Consider the following 20,191-nt stretch of genomic DNA (forward strand, 5'->3'; position numbering starts at 1 on the left):
GTATTCGTTAAACTGTGTTTCTGTTTCTCTTCAGGTCAGGAGTTTGTTGTTCCTAAATCTGGATATTTCTGTAATCTCTGCTGCGTTTTCTACCTGAATGAGAAGTCCGCCAAGGAGCTCCACTGTAGCAGCCAGAGACACTACAACAACCTGCAGGTACGCACAGACACACAATGAATGTGGCCTGAAGCCCCGCTGAATACTGCTACACAAAAAGAAGAATCCAACCACAGAACACAATATTCACATGATGTTCAATGGAATGTGATTATTTATACATCTAATATGTGCAGATTGAATTAATTTCACAAACTACAGCACAGTCACTTGGCCTCTGCACATTCAGAGGTCATTGATCCGTGTGAGACTGTGGACGTAGATCATTAAACTGTTCTAAACGAGGTCAAAGGGAGTCAACACACAAACACACACATCACCTCACATCGCTGTGCTCTTCACCTTCTTTTTTTCAGAAACACTACCAGAAGCTCCAACAAAAATCATCAAGAGGTTCAAGACAAAATTCTGAAGGCTCTGTTTCTACCTAATCCAGACTTAAGCAGCTTTGGCGTTTAACTTTTTGTTTTGTTTTTGAGATAAAAATGTGAAAAATGTACAACTGAACGCATGAAACATTTGAATCTACTGTATCAGAGTTTACTTGAGAAATCGGTGTGTAAAATAAGCCATAATTGTCACAGTGGCCTGACAAATAAATGTTCCCCGGCACCTTCTATGATCTTAGTATTAATTACATTTTCACAAATTATACAAATATTTTAGTTTAGATGATCCATGTGGGATTCAAACTCTCTCTAACTTTACAGTTTAGTTTTATTCAATAAGTAACAAACACAATAATTTAGACGCTTTTTTTAATTTTTGCATTTGTTGGTAAATACTAGGTGAACCTGGGCGGCAGCTATTTTCCAGACGTTTGTTACTCTGCTGCAATTAACCATTTTTAGATTTTTGGTCATTGAGAGAAAAACGCAACAAAATAGAATGGAAACAGAAACACAACATAGATGGATCATGTGATTCACGTCCCAAAGAGGAACAAGAACAGGTCTGTTTCCTCTAATACACACAATCATGAATTAAATTTTCTCACATCATAGTTAGGTTAGTCAGATGGCTTAAGAAGCACCGGCTGAAGAATTTATCTTGATGTGCGCAGCTGTCAAACTTCTGATCAGAGTCGTGGCTGGAAAGAAACCTTAATGAATTAATTTTATTTATTTATTTTTGTTTGGATGTTTGTTCCTAATTTTACACTCAAACCAGATAGAAACTCCCAAGATCTGCGGTTCAGACGCCATCCTCAGGAAGAGGATGGCGTCTCTCCAACAGTGGAAGAGAAACATGCTGACTTCTGTCACTTCCTGTTAATTCTATAATGCCCAACACCACATCTCTCAGTAAATCACAATAAATGAGTTTTAATATAAGGTCCCACGTCAGTTCACTTATTTGACCATTTATTTGAATAAAATCGTAAAAGGTGCCTAATGAAATTTGCCGATTCAGGCTTTTGAGCTGATCCCATTGTGTGTAATGAAAGCTCGCCTTTAAATTGGTCTTTATTTCCCCCGATATGGAAAAAGATTACTTTCTTTAAACAAGGGTCCAACATGTGACTATATTTCTGTTGTACAGTTTGGTTTGTTCTGTTTCTATAAAATATCTTTAATAAAACTCTGTGTCTCTCAGTTTCTGAACCGTTGAACTTTTCCTTTTGTTATAGAGCACAATCTTTCTATGACAAATGTATTTTTCCAGCATGTCTTTATTTAATTAGTTTACAGTTTTAGACATATGAGATTATACTCTTATTAATTTGATTTAATGTTTGTCGACTCAAGACAAACACTCAGATCCACTTGTATATTTTCATTACTGCCCTTCTGCTTCCTGCAGATGACATAACTAAAGCCCAGAGGGTCGCACTATAAATAGAGGAGCAGCAGAAATGCCCCCCTCAGTCTGCCACCATGCATGCATGTGTCCGAACATTTCCCTTCCTCACTTTGACCATTCCTTTTTTCTAGATGATGTGAAAGTGAAAAATCTTTGACCTTAACGGGTCAAAAGGTCACAGGATACTAATTGAAATTCCCTTTCTCCTTTAATAAAACTTAGCTGTAAAGATGACATGAAGCGTTAAACTCGTATAAACTCCAAATGTCTGAGGTTCTTATGGCTGATTGGAGGTTGACCTCACGATTTATTGGTTATTGTGCTCAACACTCTCCATCTGCTGGCTTCACCCAGAGTTTTAGTGGTTTTACTGGAGAATTAGCTCAAATGTGGACAGACATCAGTCTGGAGTGTGTGTGGGACATTTGTGTGTCTCTCCAATAAAAATCTGCACCAACAAGCGTGTTTGTCCCCACACACTCCTCCTCTGTGTGTGTGTGTGTGGTTTCAGTCGACAGGGTCGACAGGGTACGCATTGTTAAGTGTGTGAAGGCATTTGTGTGTGCGTGTGTGTGTGTTTCTGGCCCTTTAAGCCAGTTGTGATTGAAGGCTGTGTGTGTGTTGTGCATGAGTCAGCCAGTGCACCTTGCTCGCCCTTGCTTGAGTGTGAGAGAGAGGGAGGCTTTGTGCGGTGTGGTGGTGGAGACAGCTGAGAGCTGCAGCTCTACCACTCGCTCTCTGTCCCTATTAATTCTCTGTGCCTCTCTCTCCTCGTTTTAAGGATTTGTCGTGGACCTCATGGTGCCGACTGGGGGGATTTAACCGAGCTGAGCTGTGTGTGTGTTTGAGCCATGCTCCGTGTGTTTATTCTGTGTGCAGAACGTCTGCAGACGCCGGATGATGATATCAGTGATGCCTACTGCCAAGTCATCTATGAAGGTAGGGATGGAGTGTGTGTGTTTGGATGTAAAGTTTATGGACAAACAACGAACTGCTTGTGTCACACTGCCCCCCCCCAACAGCTGAGGGGTTATTATTGGAAAGCTTCTGCCTGTCGTCTTTCATGGCTTCCAGTCTGTTTGGGGTGTGGCAGAGAAAAGGCTGATTTGGGGGATAAATGATGGATGGGGATAAAATCTGCCCCCTCAGGCTGAAACATATTTTTTGAAGAGCAGGTTAAATGAGATTCAGAAACTTGTTTTTGGTTGTTTTGTTTTTTTTTTGGTTTTTTTTTTTCAGCTTTCTCTCTCACAAAAATGAAAACTAATCTGACGTTATGGTGGAGCTTTAAGTGTGTGTGTTCAGCAGAGTGGGGCCACTGCTGCTCTTTCAGCAGCTTATCCCCTCTCTCTCCTGCAGTATGTGTGTCCAGTACAATAGAGTCCAGCAGGCTGAAAGCAGAGTCCCTAAATAAAGGAATCCAGTTCAGTTGTGACTAACGTAGAGACCGATAAAAGAGCAGAATGAGTTTTCTCATTCAGACTAAATGTGTCATGAACTCATGATAGCTGCTGCACAAAAGTTTCCCTGTGAAGCTACAACACAGTCTACAGTTTATAAGTGTACACACAGAGACACGCTGTTGTGTTTCTGAACCTGCAGGTTCAGAAATCTGGCCTGGAATTCACTGAATTTGTGATGGCGGCCGATAAACTGATGAACCATGAAAACGTCACTCAGCTGCAGGATTTTCTGTCCTCTTGTTGGCTTCAACCTGATATCTGATCTGTCTTAGAGCTGGGTTTTGTCTCTGCTGCATCATTTCTTCTGCTGAAACAAATGAAATCAAATGAAAAACCCCTTTTCTTCAGTTTTCTGCCTCGTCATACCTTCACAGCCTTTAAACCTCCCGTATTCCTCACAGGAAGTGGAGCGTTTTAGTGTCTCACGATGCTCCCAGTCCCGTTTCAGCAGCTTCTGTTCACACACAAACCACGAGTTTCACTTTTGGAAGCTCTGGGTTTCCAACACATCGACACAGAGCTGAAAAATAAAGCATTATTAAATGATTTATTGATTAAAAATTCACAGCCTGTTTTGTTTGATGGAGTGGTCGGACTGCAGGGTGTGCATGCCCTGCTTCGTGTCTGCAGGTGGCAGCCTCTCACTGAGCGTCTGCCTTGTCGCCCCTTTTGGCTCCTGCAGGGTTCAGTTGTTAATCCCTTGATGCTTCAGTCTTTAGCTGAGGATTTGTTGACCTGACCTGATCCCTGATCCTCCTCAGGGATCATTTGGTCCTTGAGCTTGTCTTTTATCTAGAAGGAGGGAGTCTTTGAAAAGTCCTTGAAAAGATGCTCCAGTTGAGTTTGACTTTGTTTCATCCCTTTAGGTTTTGGAGCAAACAACTCTAACTGAGCCATTCTGTGTTAAATCTGCTGGGGGTTTTTTTTCTTTCTTTTATTAAGTCATTTCTGGAAATGTACAAATTAAAGAGACTGCGCTGGAGTGAGGAAGAGAATCTGTTGCCAAATTGTGAAGCAAAGATGAAGGAAACATAGAGAAAGAGCCAGGAGACAAGGGAGGAAAGGAGCACAGGAAATGAAGAGATTTCCTCTGGATGAGGTGTGTCTGAACTCCCGACATGAACAGTGTGTTGGAGCGACTCGGACGGAGAGAAGCTGGCTTTTTCTGGAGAAAAAGCTTTTATTTTGTAGTTTAAGACTCGAACAGGAAACAGGCTGAGGATCATTAGATCTTTCCATTTTGGAGAAGAAGAAGAATCTGATTGAACAGTTTTTTTTGTTTGTTTGTTTTTTTTTTCCTTCCTTCCTTTCCCGCCTCTCACTGGTCTTTGGTTTGCCAGTTTTGGTGGCCCTTTCTGCCTCAAAGCTCTTCTGGTCATGTAACTAAGACCACCTCCAGCTCTGGATCTCCCCTGGAGAAGCGAATCACCTGAGTGACTTACTTAGATTTTTTGGACTCAGCTGAAGCTTTGGTCATGTTACGCTGCCTTCTCCAACGAGCCAACAACCTGAGACACTCCGACCCGCTGGCCAGTGTCACGTTCAGAGGTAAGATCATCTCAGTGGGAGGAAATAAGGCAGAAATTCATCCCGTGTTGACAGAAGCAGCTGAGACTGGGAGTTTCCTTTCTTTGTTCAAGGATTTCTTTAAATCCAAATCTTTTGGCCTCATCACTACATTTTTAAATGCCAGTTATGAGGCAGCGTTCTGATTCATTGGCTCTGGGTTTGGTCTCCATCATTATTTTTCTTTTGACAGTTGTGTGTCTGTGCTCTGAAAGACAAGAACTGAAGGCACAAAGAGTTGTAGGTTTGCGTTGATGCTGGACTTATTTGACCCGGGGCTGAAAAAGAGGCTTTAAAAATAAATGTTTCAGGGTGGGCGTATCCAATGGCAACTGCTGAATGACACCTGAGGTCACTGAGAGACGAGTTCAGGCCTCGATTTAAACCTTCTGTCCCCGCAGAACATCATGAATTTACTCTCAGCATCCGTAGGAGCTCAAATTTCCACCCTGGGAGGCTCGGATTTCTTTGAAATTGTACACAAATTTATCTTGAGTGTGTATCGGAGAGTGTTGGATTGTGGGAAGTTGCCCTTAAGGAAACATCTGGTTAAACCGCCCTGGGGGATACCAAACGGCTGACGCTGGAGCGACCTGGCTACCTGTCAGTTTATTGTTGTGCTTTGAGTCCAGGTCTTAATAAGGTGAGCGCCGCTCGGTACTTCCTGCCTTTGTCCCAGCGCCGCTTCCTGGTGCCATCACACACAAGCTTCTGTTACTTGTGGGAACCTTGTTGCCCAAAACTTGGCTGAGATTCTGCTCTCATCCCAAAATCCCCTCTGAGGTGAAGACGGGGACAGTTTAAAGCCAGAAGCAGATCCAGATTCACCCAGATTCAAGTTTGACATATAAAATCTAGTTCTGCCACCGTCTGACACCGTAAGCTTTATCAGGTTTCTTCCAGTGGCCCCTTTTAAGATTTGAGAGACCTGCTCAACCTGCTTCTGTCAAATCTTCACAGCTCAGAATCTGGTGCAAAAGATTTAAATGATTAATCGAGCACCAAAACGGTTGTCAATTCATTTTATTAATTGATCTGTTAATTGAGGGCTCCTGATTGGTTTCTGGTTGTCTGAGGACGGACACAGAATCATTTTTTTTCCTGTTTTGTCCCTTTTGGCAGAAATGAAGATTCATCATCATTTCTGTGGCATTTTTCACATTTGAAATTTTTCTGCTGCCCTTTGAGGTTATTTGTTTTTTCTGGGACTCAACAACTTGAGGAATTTGGAGCAGCGAGAATGTTTCCTTCCCTCCTGAAACACAGATAACATGTCCGTTTATAGCAATTAGTGTGATGATTATCAGCCGAAGAAGCTGAAGGAGGGAGAGAAAACTGAATAAAACCTATTTTACTCCTCTGTGGTTGAACCTTTTGTCTGATTGTTGCAGCTTTATAAAGTTTCAACTGACAGCACTTTTAGAAAACGTAGATTCTGTGAACGGAGCACCAGGAATTCTGGGACGTTCCTAACTTAAAGGAAACTGGCTGAATTTAGTTTTAGCAACAGTTGTTGGTAATATCCGGCTCTTCTTGCAGCTGAATGAATGTGCATGTGTGTATGTGATTAAATGTGACAACATGTGCTGATGTTTGTGAGCTGAAAGCAGGATTTCCGGACAAAGTGTTGTTCTTTTGTCAAAACCCGAAATAAAAACTGGCAACCCTGCTACCCCTGTCCTGAGCTAATTATAGTCTGGACCCAGCAGGACAAACTCCTCGTTCTGAGGATGTCTCACTTGATAAATAAGTCACAGTGGCTGTTCTCCCTGGATCCAATGGGATCATCAGGCTGGGCCCTGGGGGGATCACAGTCTGTTCTATTCTGGGCTCATGACAGAACCAGTGCCGAGCGGAACCCACCAGGAAGTTAACGCTGTGCCACTTCTCCTCTGCGAGACGCTCACTCCAATAACACACACACACACCATGTGGATGGGTGGGGGTGTTTTTCGAGATCTTCCAGGAACGGAGGGTCACTGGTGTCGGTGTGTGAGGTTGGGTGAGTTACTGAGGAAAACTGGAAACAACCTTTCTGTGTGTGGTTAGTTTGATGCAGACTTTCCTACCAAAAGTCAACAATTACGCTCAATTAGCGTCCTGACAAATAGGATGGCGTCATATGACACTTAACTAACCAATCAGAAAGAAGACGGTCATTGAGCGGGAAAACGAGATCAAAAATAAATATAACAGAAAACAATTAAACGCTGTTGTATAGTGTGTGTGTATCTTTTGTGTTGTTGTGTTAATTCAGTGGAACTGAATGAGTTTGTGAAATCAGACAATAGTTATTGTGTCTGCTTCCTTTCATCTGGAAAGAACATCCCAACCTGTGCGTGTTTTTATTCCTCCTCCTCACCTTAAACCAAGTTGAAACGCTGATAGATGCCCCCAGTGTGATCGTTCACATTCTTGTGCGTCTGTGTGCGAGATAAGAGGGTCATCAGTAGTGAATGGCAGTTTATTAGTCCCTCTTACGCCCGGCATCCTGTCAGTGCCCGACGGCCAGGAAATCAGAGCTAAGAACTTCATGTTACAGGAAGCCACAGAAAGATAACACACAGACACACAAAACCACAGAGTGTTACAGACCTGCCGTCTGCAACACCACTGTGTGTGTTCCATCAATTCACTAAAATGAGACCTTTCAATTTGAAGAAAATCTGGTTTTAATCGTTTGTGTCGTAAGCTTCTGGTTTCTCCATCTTGTTTCAGGGTCCAAGAAGAAGACGAAGGTCATCAAGAACAACCCCAACCCCGTTTGGAACGAGGTACATCGATTTACACAGTTTGCGGGTTTTATTTGTGAATTTGTTTTGTTTTAACTTCCTCCTCGTCTCTCCGTCAGGGTTTTGAGTGGGACCTGAAGGGGATTCCTCTGGACTCTGGAGCAGAACTGCACTGTGTGGTCAAAGACCATGAGAAGATGGGAAGAAACCGGTATGATGGAAGCATTCCTGATTTTATGAAGACAAACTTTTAGCTGCCAGCGGCCTGTGATTCAGTATTCCTCAGGAATTCTCATTCTTCCCAAAGCTCCCGGTTCAGGAATTGAGATAAGAGCCGGGCCATTGTGAGGCCAGTGTGTTGTGGATGGGTCGGACCAAACTCCGGGCACAGGCGCAGCTGTTTGTTTGGTGAAGACTATTTTCGGATCGTTCGCTCCATCAAGATGTCAGATGGGTCCTTCGAGGGGAAAAGGGGGGGCAGGCTTGAAAGAACCAGGCCATCCTTTCATTGTGGTCGTTCTGACCTGTCGACTGATTAATTCACTCATTCATCACAGTGACCTGCTGAGCGTCTTACACATGTGGCATCATGATTATTTATGTGGACTTGAAGATTTAAAGTTCATTCACCCTCTTTGTTTCCGTCATTTCTTTCAATGAGTCGTGTGTGAAAATGTTTTGAACGCACTTTCAGACATTATCCAGCGGATTGTTGGTTTAAAAACACACAAATCAGAGCAGGTAAACACAAACAGGCGTGTGTCTGACGATAAATGTAACGCTTTCAGTTGTATTAAAAGCTGAATCTCGTCTCTCTCTGGAGGTTTCTGGGAGAATGTCGTCTGGCGCTCAGAGACGTCCTCAACACTCCCAGCCTGGCCGCCACCTTCACCATCTCCCTGCTAGACACCAAGAGAAACAACACAGGGGTGAGCGCACACAGACACACACACACCAATGACAAATCATACATCACTGAGTTTCCTGTCTGGCTCTTTAGATAGATGGAGACGTTGTGAGTCAGAACAACTGACAGAGCCAGATCTCTTTAAAAAGTTCAGTCTTCTCATGTTTGCGGGTTTTTTCAGCCTCCTGAATAAAGAAAGTTTGGCAGAAAAAATAACAGAAATGTTTTAAATCCATTTAAGTCCAAACAAGATGTTCCTTTTGCTCCGAATGCTGCTCCACCTGGAGGTTTGAAGTCAAAGTGAAACACACACAAAGTCGTCTTCTGACTTCAGCAGCAGATGAAATGCAGCTCCTTGTTTCCTGAATCCAAAACAAAGTCTTTCCTCTGAGTGTCGAGCTGATTGATGACACAGTCAGTCTGACATGGAGGAGAAAGGAAAAAGCCTGTTTGTCTTAGAACGGCGTGTGTGTGTGTGTTGTGGTTCAGCTCCACTTCAGCATTCAAACACTGAGTCAGAGCCTAAAATGCTGAACTACCTGGATTTTAATATCTCAGCTCTCGTCATGCTTTACATCAACATCTCAACCACGACCCCTCAGGCCCCTGAGGTTCAATCAGTTCAGTCACAGAGACAAATAAAACTCTATAATCTGTGTTATCTTCGGGCTTCTATAACTCCATCTGCAGAATGAGTGTCCCATAAAATTTCACTTTTCTTTCCTCCACGATGAGGATCAGCGTGCCGTTACGTCATACCTGTTTACAGAAGGTGAACTGCTTTTTCCTGTTTAAGGAAACTGCCGCAGCCGACACCTCGTCTCTGTCCACACGCCCGACTCCGCTCTGAGGTGAATCACAATAAACCACAGGAAACTCTGCCGTTTATTGACTTTGACACATCTGAGACTCTTTAAGAAATCAGATTACATGGACCCTGAAGTTAACTCAGCATATTCTGTCAGTTTCTAGACTTTGGAACTCACTTGTTATCAGATTTAATATCACAGAGGAGTCTCTGGCTGGTCTGGGAATTGGACCCTAAATATACTATACCAACGAGCCACATGGCTGAATAATAAGAAAAAGAATATAATGCATTTGGCTCGTTGGTCTCGGGGTATGATTTTAGCTTCCTGTTCAGTTCCTGGATGAGCTCTCATGTCTCCTGTTATCTCTTTAGATTCTTTACTGTCATTGCAGATTTGTGTACAACAGAATGTTTGTTTGTTTGTGTGTCTTTTTCACAGCAGCATGTAAAAAATCATTTCAGCATGAATAAAGTGGATGTTTCCTGTCCCCCTCAGGCCACGCTGACCCTTCAGGTTTCCTACATCCCACCTCCGGGATTGGCTCCGATCTTCCAGCCTCCTTCCCAGCCAGAGTCTCTCCCCCACAACAACCCCACCGTGGAGCTGGACACCGTCACCAGTAATATGAGCCTCCGTTCGGACCATCGGTACCTCAGCTTTAAGTCCAGAACTAGTTTCTGTCAACCTGTCTGTCCCTGCAGTGATTTCTCTGGACACTTTGGGTGAGGAGGACACGGAGAGCATGATGCTGGAGCCCCCAGAGGACCAGGGGCCCGATGACGGACGGTCCATGGTCGTCGTTGGCCCCCAGGGGCCGCCGGGCAGGGAATCCCCCACGGCCCAGACGCCCAAACGTTCCCCACCGTCCTACAACACCCACGGAGGGCTGAGGAAGAGGAGGAGGGGAGCCAGCAGTCAGTCCAAACCGCTGCCCAACAAACCACAGGACCTTCAGGTTGGTGCACCAAAGGTCAGCTGAATTCAGCTGGGAAATGACCTCCACAGACGTCATCGCCCACATGTCGTGTCCTTCAGGTCCGTGTGCGCGTCATCGAGGGCCGGCAGTTGCCAGGCATCAACATCAAGCCCGTTGTCAAGGTGACGGTAGCCGGGCAGACAAAGAGGACCCGCATCAGGAAAGGCAACAACCCGTTCTTCGATGAGGTGAAGAATTCTTACTGTGTTATTCTTCTTCGTCTGATTTCACTCATAAATTTAGAATTTGACGGTCGTTGGTTTTGATTTGACGCTTTTCTCTTTTCAGACGTTCTTCTTAAACTTCTTTGAGACTCCATCTGACCTGTTTGATGAACCGATCTTCATCACTGTGAGTCTGAACTTTAACTTCCATCTCCCAAACAGAATCGTTTGATGTCATAAAAACTCCTAATAAAATGAAAATCTTTCAGGTCTGCGACTCTCGCTCTCTCAGAACTGATGCTGTTATCGGTGAATTTAAGGTGAGCCCTTGTGTTTTTTCTGTCTAAAGAAAAATAACAGCTCTAAAATCTTTTGCTTCTTTCCACAGTTGGATGTCGGCACTGTCTACAACGAGCACAGTGAGTCTGTGTCAGAGTTTGCGTTTAGTTTTTTGTGATCTGTGTTGGTTTCTTTGACAATGAATTTGAGTTCATCGTTTCGCTTTAGGACACTGCTTCTTGAGGAAATGGCTGCTGCTGTGCGACCCCGACGACCTCTCTGCTGGGGTCAAAGGATACCTGAAGGTCAGCTTGTTTGTCTTGGCAGCTGGAGACGAGCCGCCGGTGAGTTTTAGGTGTTCCATACTAAAATACTAAATATTATCTTTCAAAAGAGTCAATCTTTCATGTGTCCAATGATCTAAATGCTGCTGTCACTGAAATATGATGTGTGGCAGGAAAGTTCTGCTGGACTCCCTCCTTAAAATTCTTTCTTTGTGAAGAGGGGACAAAACGATCAATAAATGTGTCCTGCAGGCTGACAAGCGCGAATGTGTGGAGGACAAAGAGGACATCGAAGGAAACCTGCTGAGACCGGCCGGTCTGTCTCTGAGAGGAGCCACCTTTACCCTGAGGATCTTCAGAGCCGAGGACCTGCCTCAGAGTGAGACGCTCGTCTTTGTGCGTTTTCCTCTCCCGCCTTCCAAAGCAGAGTTTCATTGTTCCACCGTTATTTGCAGTGGACGACGCCTTCATGGACGGGATGAGACAGATTCTGGGTTTTGATAGCAACAGGAAGAATTTGGTGGATCCTTTGGTGGAGGTCCACTTTGCTGGAAAAACAGTGAGTGTGCCAGTCTGAGCCGTTCGATTAAAAGACAATTTTATCACAAACAGCATCAAAAGCAAAAAACAAGTTATTTCATCTCACCTTCAGACCTGCACCAAGATCCTGGAAAAGAACGCCAATCCACAGTGGAACCAGAGTCTGACTATGCCCATCAGGGTGAGTGGCCCGAAACAGTCGGCTCGCTCGAAACATGACAGTGTGATCGTCCTTTTCATTATTTTTTCTCTCCTAGTTTCCCTCCATGTGTGAGAAGATGAGGATTCGAATTCTGGACTGGTGAATCCCACCTCACTTTCTTTTACCCTTTCTTTCATAAGATTCATCAGAAGTTGTGGAATGTTGCATGAAACTGTTTGTTTACATTGGTCCCATTAAAATATCCCAAATCCTCTGAGTTACACCAATATTGAAGAAAACCTAAAGTGGTGACGATTCTCAGGCAGCTTCTGAAGTCATGTGACATAAATTGCTATTAAAGATTAAAAATTTCTGGTTGCATATTTAAATTTCAGTCACATTTGTCTTTTGTCTCTCTTCAGGGACAGAGCCAGTCACAACGACATCATCGGCACCACCCACCTCTGTATGTCCAAGATCTCCGCCCCCGGAGGGGAGATAGACGGTAACGGAATGAGTCTCTTATTTTGCTGTCACATCTGTAGTTTGTTGTGTTTTCATTTTCACGTTGCTCTCCGTAGTCTGACTGCTGTTTGGACCTTTGCTCCATTAGTGAACCAGATTGGTGACCTTTGACCTGAATAGTGTTTCTGCCACTCTAAGTGGCCGAGTTTGTCATTGTTCAGTTTCTCACTGAATAGCAGGCTCAGTTGAGGCAACCTGCCTTGTTCTGCAAACACCTCAGACTGAAGTCTGAACCCAGATGGGTTTGGATCTGGACAGCTGATATTAAATGATCAGTTTCCTGTTTACGCAGCTGTTAATCTGAAGGTTTAGAGTCGTTGAGATTGGATTCTGTGCTTTGTGAATGCAGCAGAGCATGTCCTTTTTTTCTGTGACATGCATGAACACTAACCTGGTTTGTTTTTAGCTTTGCTTGAGTTTTTTTGGGACCTCCTGGTCGTCTCACACAGTACAGGCCTGGCAGCGTGCATGAGTTCTGCTCTCTGTGGGATTTAGAGCCAGTCCTCCTTTTGTCTTCATCATCCTGCAATTCTTTCTGTTTCATAAAAACCAGACGCACTCGATTCCTCTTTCACTTAACTGAGTGCATTTCAAGCCGAGACACATGATATTGATGTAATTATCCTAAATGTGCTGGAAGCTGAAAGGCCTCAGATTTTTAAAGAAATTCAATCAAACCTGCCAAATAATTGGAAGATTTGGAGAATAAAGCACCTTTGGAGGCAGCTTTTGGCAGCAATGGGCCCATTTTCAGAGAAATCCCTCCTGTTGCACCTTTCAGACTTATTCATAAACCAATTTTAGTCATTTCACTGTCAGGGTGGAATAACTTGTGCCAAGGTTGTTTACCTGGAAAAAGGTAAACCACCTTATAGTGTTTGAGTTTGTTGACAACAGCATCGGTTTGGATTTGTGTCGCGTTCAAAGACACCTGTTTCCTTTCTGTGTGTGATTCTGAACCATCCTTCCTCTTTACGCATTCAGATGACTTGACTCCACGGACCGTCCACTCTGGCAGTACGTCCTCCATCCTCTTTTATTTTGTGTGAAACTGTGCAACAATTTGTCAAACAACCTGCTTCTCTTGGTGATCAGTATTCTCTTCTCCTACTTTACAAATCCTATCCTTTTTGTTAAAGGCTAAATTTACACTCTGATCCTGTTTCGTCAGTTGAACCACTTTATCCTGTTCAATCAAAGCTTTTTCTTCAGTTTCGTCCCTCCACAGTCTTCCCCGTTAATAACCACAGACCTTGTTGTCCACTTTGTGTCTTTGCAGTTGACGACAGTCTCGGGTTCTTGCCGACTTTTGGTCCATGTTTCGTCAACCTGTACGGAAGCCCGAGGGAGTTTACCGCCTTCAATGACCCACACGAAGCTCTGAACTTCGGAAAAGTAACTTTTCTTTTCATACAGTCACTTTAATGCCGATATTCACCCTCTGTCAACTCACCAGCTTGTCTTTCTTTATCATTCTCTGATGTTTGCAACAAAACTACAGTTTGAAAGGAATTTTTTCTGAATCTATTTTTGTCAGTGTGTAGCTCATTTACTCAAACTATAAATCTTGTGTCAATATTTTAGTTTAAAATGTTTTGGTAAAATTTGGACCAGTAGAAAGAGGAGTGCTGTTGTGCCATAACATATTAAATATGAAGACAGCACTCCATTTTCATCTGAAACTCTGAAACAGAGTCCCTTTCTGGTTTGGGGCTGGAAATCATTTTCTCTCAAATTTGATTCGATAGAGGACTCAACGCTTCTCAATGACTTTATTGGATGAGTCAGGCATTTAAAAAGTAACGATGTCAGAACTGACAGACCTTCGTCCTCCTTCGACTGTCAGGGGGAAGGCGTCGCCTACCGAGGCCGAGTTTTACTGGAACTGACCACAAAGCTGTCGGACAGACCGGAGCAGAAAACTGAAGACATACCGTCAGACGACCTTCTAGTGGTGGAGGTGAGAGGGGAAGACACGCCTCCATCCATCTGTCCATCCGTCTGTCCATCTGTCCACTGACCCCAATCTCTCCCTCCATCTTGCAGAAGTTTCTCAGGAAGAGGAAGTTCTCGGTCTTCGTGGCGTTTTATTCGGCCACGCTGCTCCAGGACGTCGACGATGCCATCCAGTTCGAGGTCAGCATCGGCAACTACGGCAACAAGTTTGACTACACCTGCCTCCCGCTGGCCTCCACCACTCAGTTCAGCAGGGCCGTGTTTGACGGTATGCGAACGACTTCCTGTCTGCAGCTTGTCTAAAAGTGTTTGTTAGATAGTAAACTTGTGTATTTTTGTGTCTGTGTGTTCCAGGTTGTCACTACTATTACCTCCCGTGGGGCAACGTGAAGCCGGTGGTGGTTCTGTCCTCAGAGTGGGAGGACATCAGCCCGAGAATCGAGGCGCTCAACATGCTGCTGGTCATCATCGACCGACTGGTGAGTCTTTATGTGTGCATTTATGTGTTTTTGGTTAAAATCCTTCACTTTTTTTGTTGCAGCATTCGTGTGTGTTTGTGTGCAGGAAGCGAACCTGCAGCGGGTGCAGCTGGAGGTGAAGGCCTGCAGTGAACTGGAGGAGGTGGAGCTGCGGGTGGTGGAGCTGCTGGATCAGGTCATCGCAGACTGCAGGTAAATTCAGAATCAGATCAACCTCTCATGTGTTTGGGTTGTTCCACAGCTCATCTGATCAGGAGTTCTGCTCTCTCTCTCTGTCTCCACAGCGAGGAGCTGCCCTCGCTCGACCAATGGCAATGTGCGACCCCGCTGGACCGCTCGCTGCGACACATCCGCTCTCTGCACCTGCAGCAGATCGTGGCGGCGGCGGAGGCGCTTAAACACGGGCCGGCCACCGAGCTCTCCACGGTGCTGGAGCAGGCTGAGGACTGGGCCACCAGGCTGAGGACGATGGCTGAGGAGGTGGGACTGGATCCAGAATACCAGGAAATGGACTACATGTTCATGTTAATATTAATATGTAGAATAGACTTATGTAAAAGGGAGTGTAGATACTGAAGAGGAGTCTTAAGTCTGTCTTTTATCTAATGACCATCAGAGTTGTAAAAAGAAGTCTGTGGTCGTCAAACAAGATGGCTTCAGAACAGCAGCTCACAAACTGACGAGTGGCGTCACAGACGGTTGACGCTCTTCTTCTTCGTCTCTTTGTCTCTCGTCCAGCCTCAGAACAGCCTTCCAGACATCGTGATCTGGATGCTGCAGGGCGACCGTCGGGTGGCATACCACCGCATCCCGGCACACACCGTCATCTTCTCCCAGAAGCATTGTGGGAAACACTGCGGACAGCTGCAGACCGTCTTCCTCAAGGTTCTCAACACACACACACACACACACACTGTGCACACTTTCTTTCTGAAGTGAAACTTGTCTGACTCGTATGTGTCGACCCACAGCACCCCCAAGGCAGTGATGGCAGCGCCAAACTTCCTGGTCAGCTGAGGGTCAAAGTCTGGTTTGGTTTGTCCGCAGATGTCAAACATTTCAACCAGTTTGCTGAAGGGAAGCTGTCGGTCTTCGCTGAGACGGTAAAATACAGACTGACCGGGACAACTTAGAGGATCACAGAAAGTTTTCATTTGCCCCCCTGCCACCTTTTGTCTCTCTCTCTCTCTCTCTCTGTAGTATGAGAACCAAACCCGGCTCGCCCTCGTGGGGAACTGGGGAACTACAGGCCTGACTTACCCCAAATTCAGCGACGTGACGGGGAGAATCAAACTGCCAAAAGAGAGCTTCAAACCGTCGCCTGGCTGGAGCTGGGCCGGAGACTGGTACATCAGCCCCGAGAAGACGTGAGTCTGTGTGCGCTTCCTCTCTCATTTTGCCGTTTTAGACATATAATAACACAAAAGGGCCCCAAAATAACCGTTGTGTGTGTGAACGAACCCTCAGACTGCTGTTCGACGTGGATGCCGGTCACATGACCTTCACAGAGGAAGTGTTTGAGAACCAGATGAGGCTGCCAGGTGGACAGTGGATCGGCATGCCGGAGGGATACACTGACGTGGTACGGTGTGTGTCTGTGTGTTTGTGTGTCCGTCTCAGCTTCATTCGTATGAGGTAAATGTGGAATCTGTCGGTCAGAACGGGGAGAAGGCGGTGCCGAAGGACGAGGTGGAGTGTCCCCCGGGGTGGACGTGGGAGGAGGTGGAGTGGAGCGAAGACCTCAACCGGGCTGTGGACGATCAAGGTGCACAAAAACACACACAAAAATCACACAACAAAAACAACAACCAGAGACTAAACCCTGCATGTGTGTGTTCAGGCTGGGAGTACGGCATCACCATCCCTCCAGACCGCCGGCCCAAGTCGTGGGTGCCGGCAGAGAAGATGTACCACACCAACCGACGGCGGCGTTGGATACGGATGAGACGACGAGACCAACAGAAGATGGATGCCCTCAGAAAGGTAGCTCGGAGACAAAGGTGGAACTTCCCAGCCGTCGAGCTTCATCCAACTAAACAAAATTTAGAAGAGCAGTGAAATGTTCCTGTTTCATCCTCCACTGTGAGACGTTGAACTTATCTTTACTGACCACTAGATGGAGGTGTAGTTTCACAAATGAGCAGGAGTCGTCCATGAAAACCTGATCCCAAAAAGATAAATAATCAAATTAGCTTGAAATGCATGTGAAAACTGCCTGAGGTCAATCTGATCCTCATGATCTCATCAGCTTTGTGCAGAAATGAATAAATGTGTGTGTGTGTTTCTGCAGCAGCGCCCCGATGAGGCAGAGCGGGAAGGCTGGGAGTACGCCTCGCTGTTCGGCTGGAAGTTCCACCTGAAGCCCAGGAAGACAGACAGCTTCCGGCGGCGCCGGTGGAGGTGCCGCATGGAGCCTCTGGAGAAGACGGGGCCGGCCGCCATCTTCGCTCTGGAGTGCTCTCTGGTGAGGAGACAGTGAGCAGGAAGGCAGGCTTGAGTTCAGGACTTTGAGACAGACTTTTATTTTGAAGACCCCTGCAGAAAGAGCCTCTTTGTTCTTTTTCTTTCTTCCTTTTTGACTTGTCCTTCGTCTTCCTCCTCTTCCTCCCACAGAGCAGCATCGAGGACAAGAACGACGACAAGTCGGTCACAACCACGTTTGGCGTCAACAGGCCAACTATTTCCTGCTTCTTTGACCGTAAGACGACACCGACGTCTTCATCGGCCCTCAGCTCCTTCACTTTTACATCTTTCACCAACATGATGTTTGTGTGTTCGTAGGTGGCACTCGTTATCACCTGCGCTGTTACCTGTACCAGGCCAGAGACCTGTTGGCCATGGACAAGGACAGCTTCTCAGGTACCACACAGTGACTTTGACACAAATCCCATCATGCATCTGTCCTGTGTCAGCATTCATGCTGACAAATTGTGCCCTCTGGTGGCGGGAAGACAAAACTCATCTCTTCGATCTGACGATGATCAAATGTCAGATTTAATTTGAAGTCTTTTAGATGGTTCGTTTTATCAGATTTATTTTCAGTCCGTGAACTTTCCTCGCACCTCCTAGTTCCACAGTATCTGCGAAATTAAACCAAATTCAAATGAAATAAGATGTAAAGAGAATTTATCAACTTTAAAAGATACAGAGAAAGAAGGTAAGTACATTCTGTGCAAAATGAAACCAGTTTCAATGAATCAAAGCCATAAAAATAAAGAATCCTGAAGCATCTAAGGACGTCTCTTAAACGCTGCTATTTTTTAAGAAGAATGTGTTAAATGTTAAGACTTTATTTGTGATGGAAACACGCTGGAAAATATGACTCATCTCTGTTTTGTTTTTTGTTTTCCGGCCAAAGATTTTAGTGCTTAGTTGTAGCTATTTTCAGAATAAAAGCCCCTCCTCACTCCCCCCGAGAAAAACAACAAATATATATCTATATAACTGAAAGAAAATGTTTGTGACCAACTTTTACCTAAATAAAGGACACAATATTGCTGTTCTTCAGTTGGTGGATGTGTGATGTTGGTAAAGATGTAAGTGTGTCTTTCTGCTGCCTCTGTGTGGTCAAAAAATATTTTATTCAGAAAATTCAACACATCAAAGCTCCACATCCTAAATGAACTGAAAAATAATTAAATGGTAAAGGTTACATTTAGAGTTTGGTGAAGAGTGAAGTTACACAAACAAAAAGACAAAGAGTGACAGAAAAGGAGAGAGAGAGAAAAAGCTCTTTTATTTTAAAGGGGTCACGGAAACTCCAGCTACTGTGTGTGTGTGTTTTAATCAGAAACTCACTGCAGACTCAGATGTAAAAACAGAGACGAGGCTTTAAAAAAGGCAGAGGGATGAATCGACAGATGAAGAGAGAAATGATAGATGACAGGAGGGAGGTTGGTTAGAGGGAGACAGCGTCCTGGCCGCAGACTGAAATGATAAATCACTATCACTCTCCTTGACTCACCCTCGTTAGCGCACACACACACACACACACACACACAGTCTAATGGATGAGTAGAGTTGATGGATGGCCTTCAGTTGTGTGTTAATCTGGTGTTACAGGGAGTTTGGTCGGCCATGATTAAAGACTGAAGTCTTTCTTCTGATCTCTTTCTTTCCTTGCTCGCCCATTTTTTCTCTCTCTCTCTCCCTCATCTCAGTCTTCGTTGTGTTTACCTACCTTTGTAGCTCCCACTGGGGTACACACACACACACACACACACACACACACACACACACACACACACACAGTGGTGACCCATTCGATTATGTCCATTCCCAGCACCCCATTAGCTCATATAAACAGCAATACAAACAGCCCAGGGGGGTTATGTAAGTGTGTGTGTGTGTGTGTGTGTGTGTGTGTGTGTGTGTGTGTGTCACTACTGGGGTTAATTGAGGGCTGGTGGGAAAATGCAGCTTAGCTTCTGTTTATCCTGATGCTAACGGCTCCAGAGAGACTCTTTACTTGGCCTGGAATAACAAACTATTCAGTATGTGTGTGTGTGTGTTTAACTGTAAATACATGCATGTTTCTGTGCGAGTGTCCACATTGTGTGTGTGTGTGTTGACATGGAGGAGAGTGGTTGTGACCTGGAATAACAAACCTCCTTCGAGCGGCGTTCCCAGCCCTCCGTCTCAAGCTCGGCATTCCCGAGATGCTGATGTCACCATGTGGGACGTGAACTCTGTATGGGGCTGCTATGCTTGTGGGGACCCTGACAAAAAACAGCAGGTGAAGCCAACGAGCTCCTGCAAAAACCCGACATACAAATTCATTTATTTTAGAGGACGGCCTCAGTTTAAATCATGAAATCTGAGCAGAGGTGAAAGGTGAAGCTGTTTGTTGTGTTGTTGTGCAGACCCCTACGCCGTCGTGTCCTTCCTCCATCAGTCCCAGAGGACGGTGACGGTGCGAAACTCTTTGAATCCCTGCTGGGATCAGACGCTCATCTTCTACGAGTTGGAGATATTTGGCAACCCCGAAGCCACCGTGGCCAACCCCCCCAACGTGGTGGTGGAGCTGTACGATCAGGACACATACGTGAGTCCACGATGGGCCGCCTTTTGCCCGGTCAAGCTGATAAATGTTTGAGCCTTTTCTGTGTGTTTGCTGAATGTCCAGGGAGCAGACGAATTTATGGGCCGCTGTGTGTGCCAGCCCACCTTCACTTCCTCCCCCCAGCTGGCCTGGTTCCCAATTCGCAAAGGTGACAAGAGCGCCGGCGAGCTGCTGGCCGCCTTCCAGCTCCTCCGCAGGGAAAAGGTCAGAGGATCTCCATTTTAATGAATCTGTTCTCATACCTCCTGATAGCGATAACTCATCCTCCTACTTTTTGCGTCTACAGCCGGCGATCCACCACATTCCTGGTCAGGAGGTCAGTTTCTTTTTCTGCTCTGTCTCTCTGTGCCTTTTTCCCTTCTGGCTGTTTATTTTTTGAAACAT

The 20,191-nt window shown here is 45.3% G+C and overlaps 2 protein-coding genes across 7 annotated transcripts in view; both read left to right on the top strand.

The window, feature by feature from the left end:
• Positions 1–1,713, top strand: part of znf638 (zinc finger protein 638) — a 39,979-nt gene extending 38,266 nt beyond the window's left edge. Inside the window, exons 59-60 of the mRNA XM_029526915.1 lie at positions 35–156; positions 474–1,713. Coding sequence (XP_029382775.1) covers positions 35–156; positions 474–548 — 197 coding nt within the window. The 3' untranslated portion in view covers positions 549–1,713. The remainder of the gene's footprint in view (positions 1–34; positions 157–473) is intronic.
• Positions 1,714–2,629: 916 nt separating this feature from the next.
• dysf (dysferlin, limb girdle muscular dystrophy 2B (autosomal recessive)) overlaps positions 2,630–20,191 on the top strand; it is a 44,459-nt gene continuing 26,897 nt past the window's right edge. For 3 of the 6 annotated variants that reach the window (XM_029526971.1, XM_029526973.1, XM_029526976.1), the window contains exons 1-35: positions 2,630–2,859; positions 7,668–7,723; positions 7,801–7,892; positions 8,505–8,610; positions 9,896–10,019; positions 10,102–10,355; positions 10,436–10,564; positions 10,665–10,727; positions 10,810–10,860; positions 10,929–10,959; positions 11,048–11,163; positions 11,356–11,482; positions 11,559–11,662; positions 11,756–11,824; positions 11,901–11,944; positions 12,208–12,290; positions 13,295–13,327; positions 13,590–13,705; positions 14,157–14,270; positions 14,357–14,534; positions 14,621–14,745; positions 14,831–14,937; positions 15,030–15,225; positions 15,484–15,630; positions 15,717–15,848; positions 15,946–16,112; positions 16,213–16,327; positions 16,405–16,510; positions 16,586–16,728; positions 17,036–17,209; positions 17,359–17,443; positions 17,527–17,604; positions 19,608–19,789; positions 19,871–20,011; positions 20,094–20,123. In XM_029526971.1, the coding sequence (XP_029382831.1) occupies positions 2,772–2,859; positions 7,668–7,723; positions 7,801–7,892; positions 8,505–8,610; positions 9,896–10,019; positions 10,102–10,355; positions 10,436–10,564; positions 10,665–10,727; positions 10,810–10,860; positions 10,929–10,959; positions 11,048–11,163; positions 11,356–11,482; positions 11,559–11,662; positions 11,756–11,824; positions 11,901–11,944; positions 12,208–12,290; positions 13,295–13,327; positions 13,590–13,705; positions 14,157–14,270; positions 14,357–14,534; positions 14,621–14,745; positions 14,831–14,937; positions 15,030–15,225; positions 15,484–15,630; positions 15,717–15,848; positions 15,946–16,112; positions 16,213–16,327; positions 16,405–16,510; positions 16,586–16,728; positions 17,036–17,209; positions 17,359–17,443; positions 17,527–17,604; positions 19,608–19,789; positions 19,871–20,011; positions 20,094–20,123 (3,906 nt within the window). In that variant the 5' untranslated portion in view covers positions 2,630–2,771. Of the gene's footprint in view, positions 2,860–4,673; positions 4,932–7,667; positions 7,724–7,800; positions 7,893–8,504; positions 8,611–9,895; positions 10,020–10,101; positions 10,356–10,435; positions 10,565–10,664; positions 10,728–10,809; positions 10,861–10,928; positions 10,960–11,047; positions 11,164–11,355; positions 11,483–11,558; positions 11,663–11,755; positions 11,825–11,900; positions 11,945–12,207; positions 12,291–13,294; positions 13,328–13,589; positions 13,706–14,156; positions 14,271–14,356; positions 14,535–14,620; positions 14,746–14,830; positions 14,938–15,029; positions 15,226–15,483; positions 15,631–15,716; positions 15,849–15,945; positions 16,113–16,212; positions 16,328–16,404; positions 16,511–16,585; positions 16,729–17,035; positions 17,210–17,358; positions 17,444–17,526; positions 17,605–19,607; positions 19,790–19,870; positions 20,012–20,093; positions 20,124–20,191 lie in introns of those variants that run through there. The other 3 variants (XM_029526972.1, XM_029526974.1, XM_029526975.1) reach the window with 3 other exon arrangements.

This window comes from Echeneis naucrates, chromosome 18 (assembly GCF_900963305.1).
Source record: "Echeneis naucrates chromosome 18, fEcheNa1.1, whole genome shotgun sequence".
Taxonomy (NCBI): domain Eukaryota; kingdom Metazoa; phylum Chordata; class Actinopteri; order Carangiformes; family Echeneidae; genus Echeneis; species Echeneis naucrates.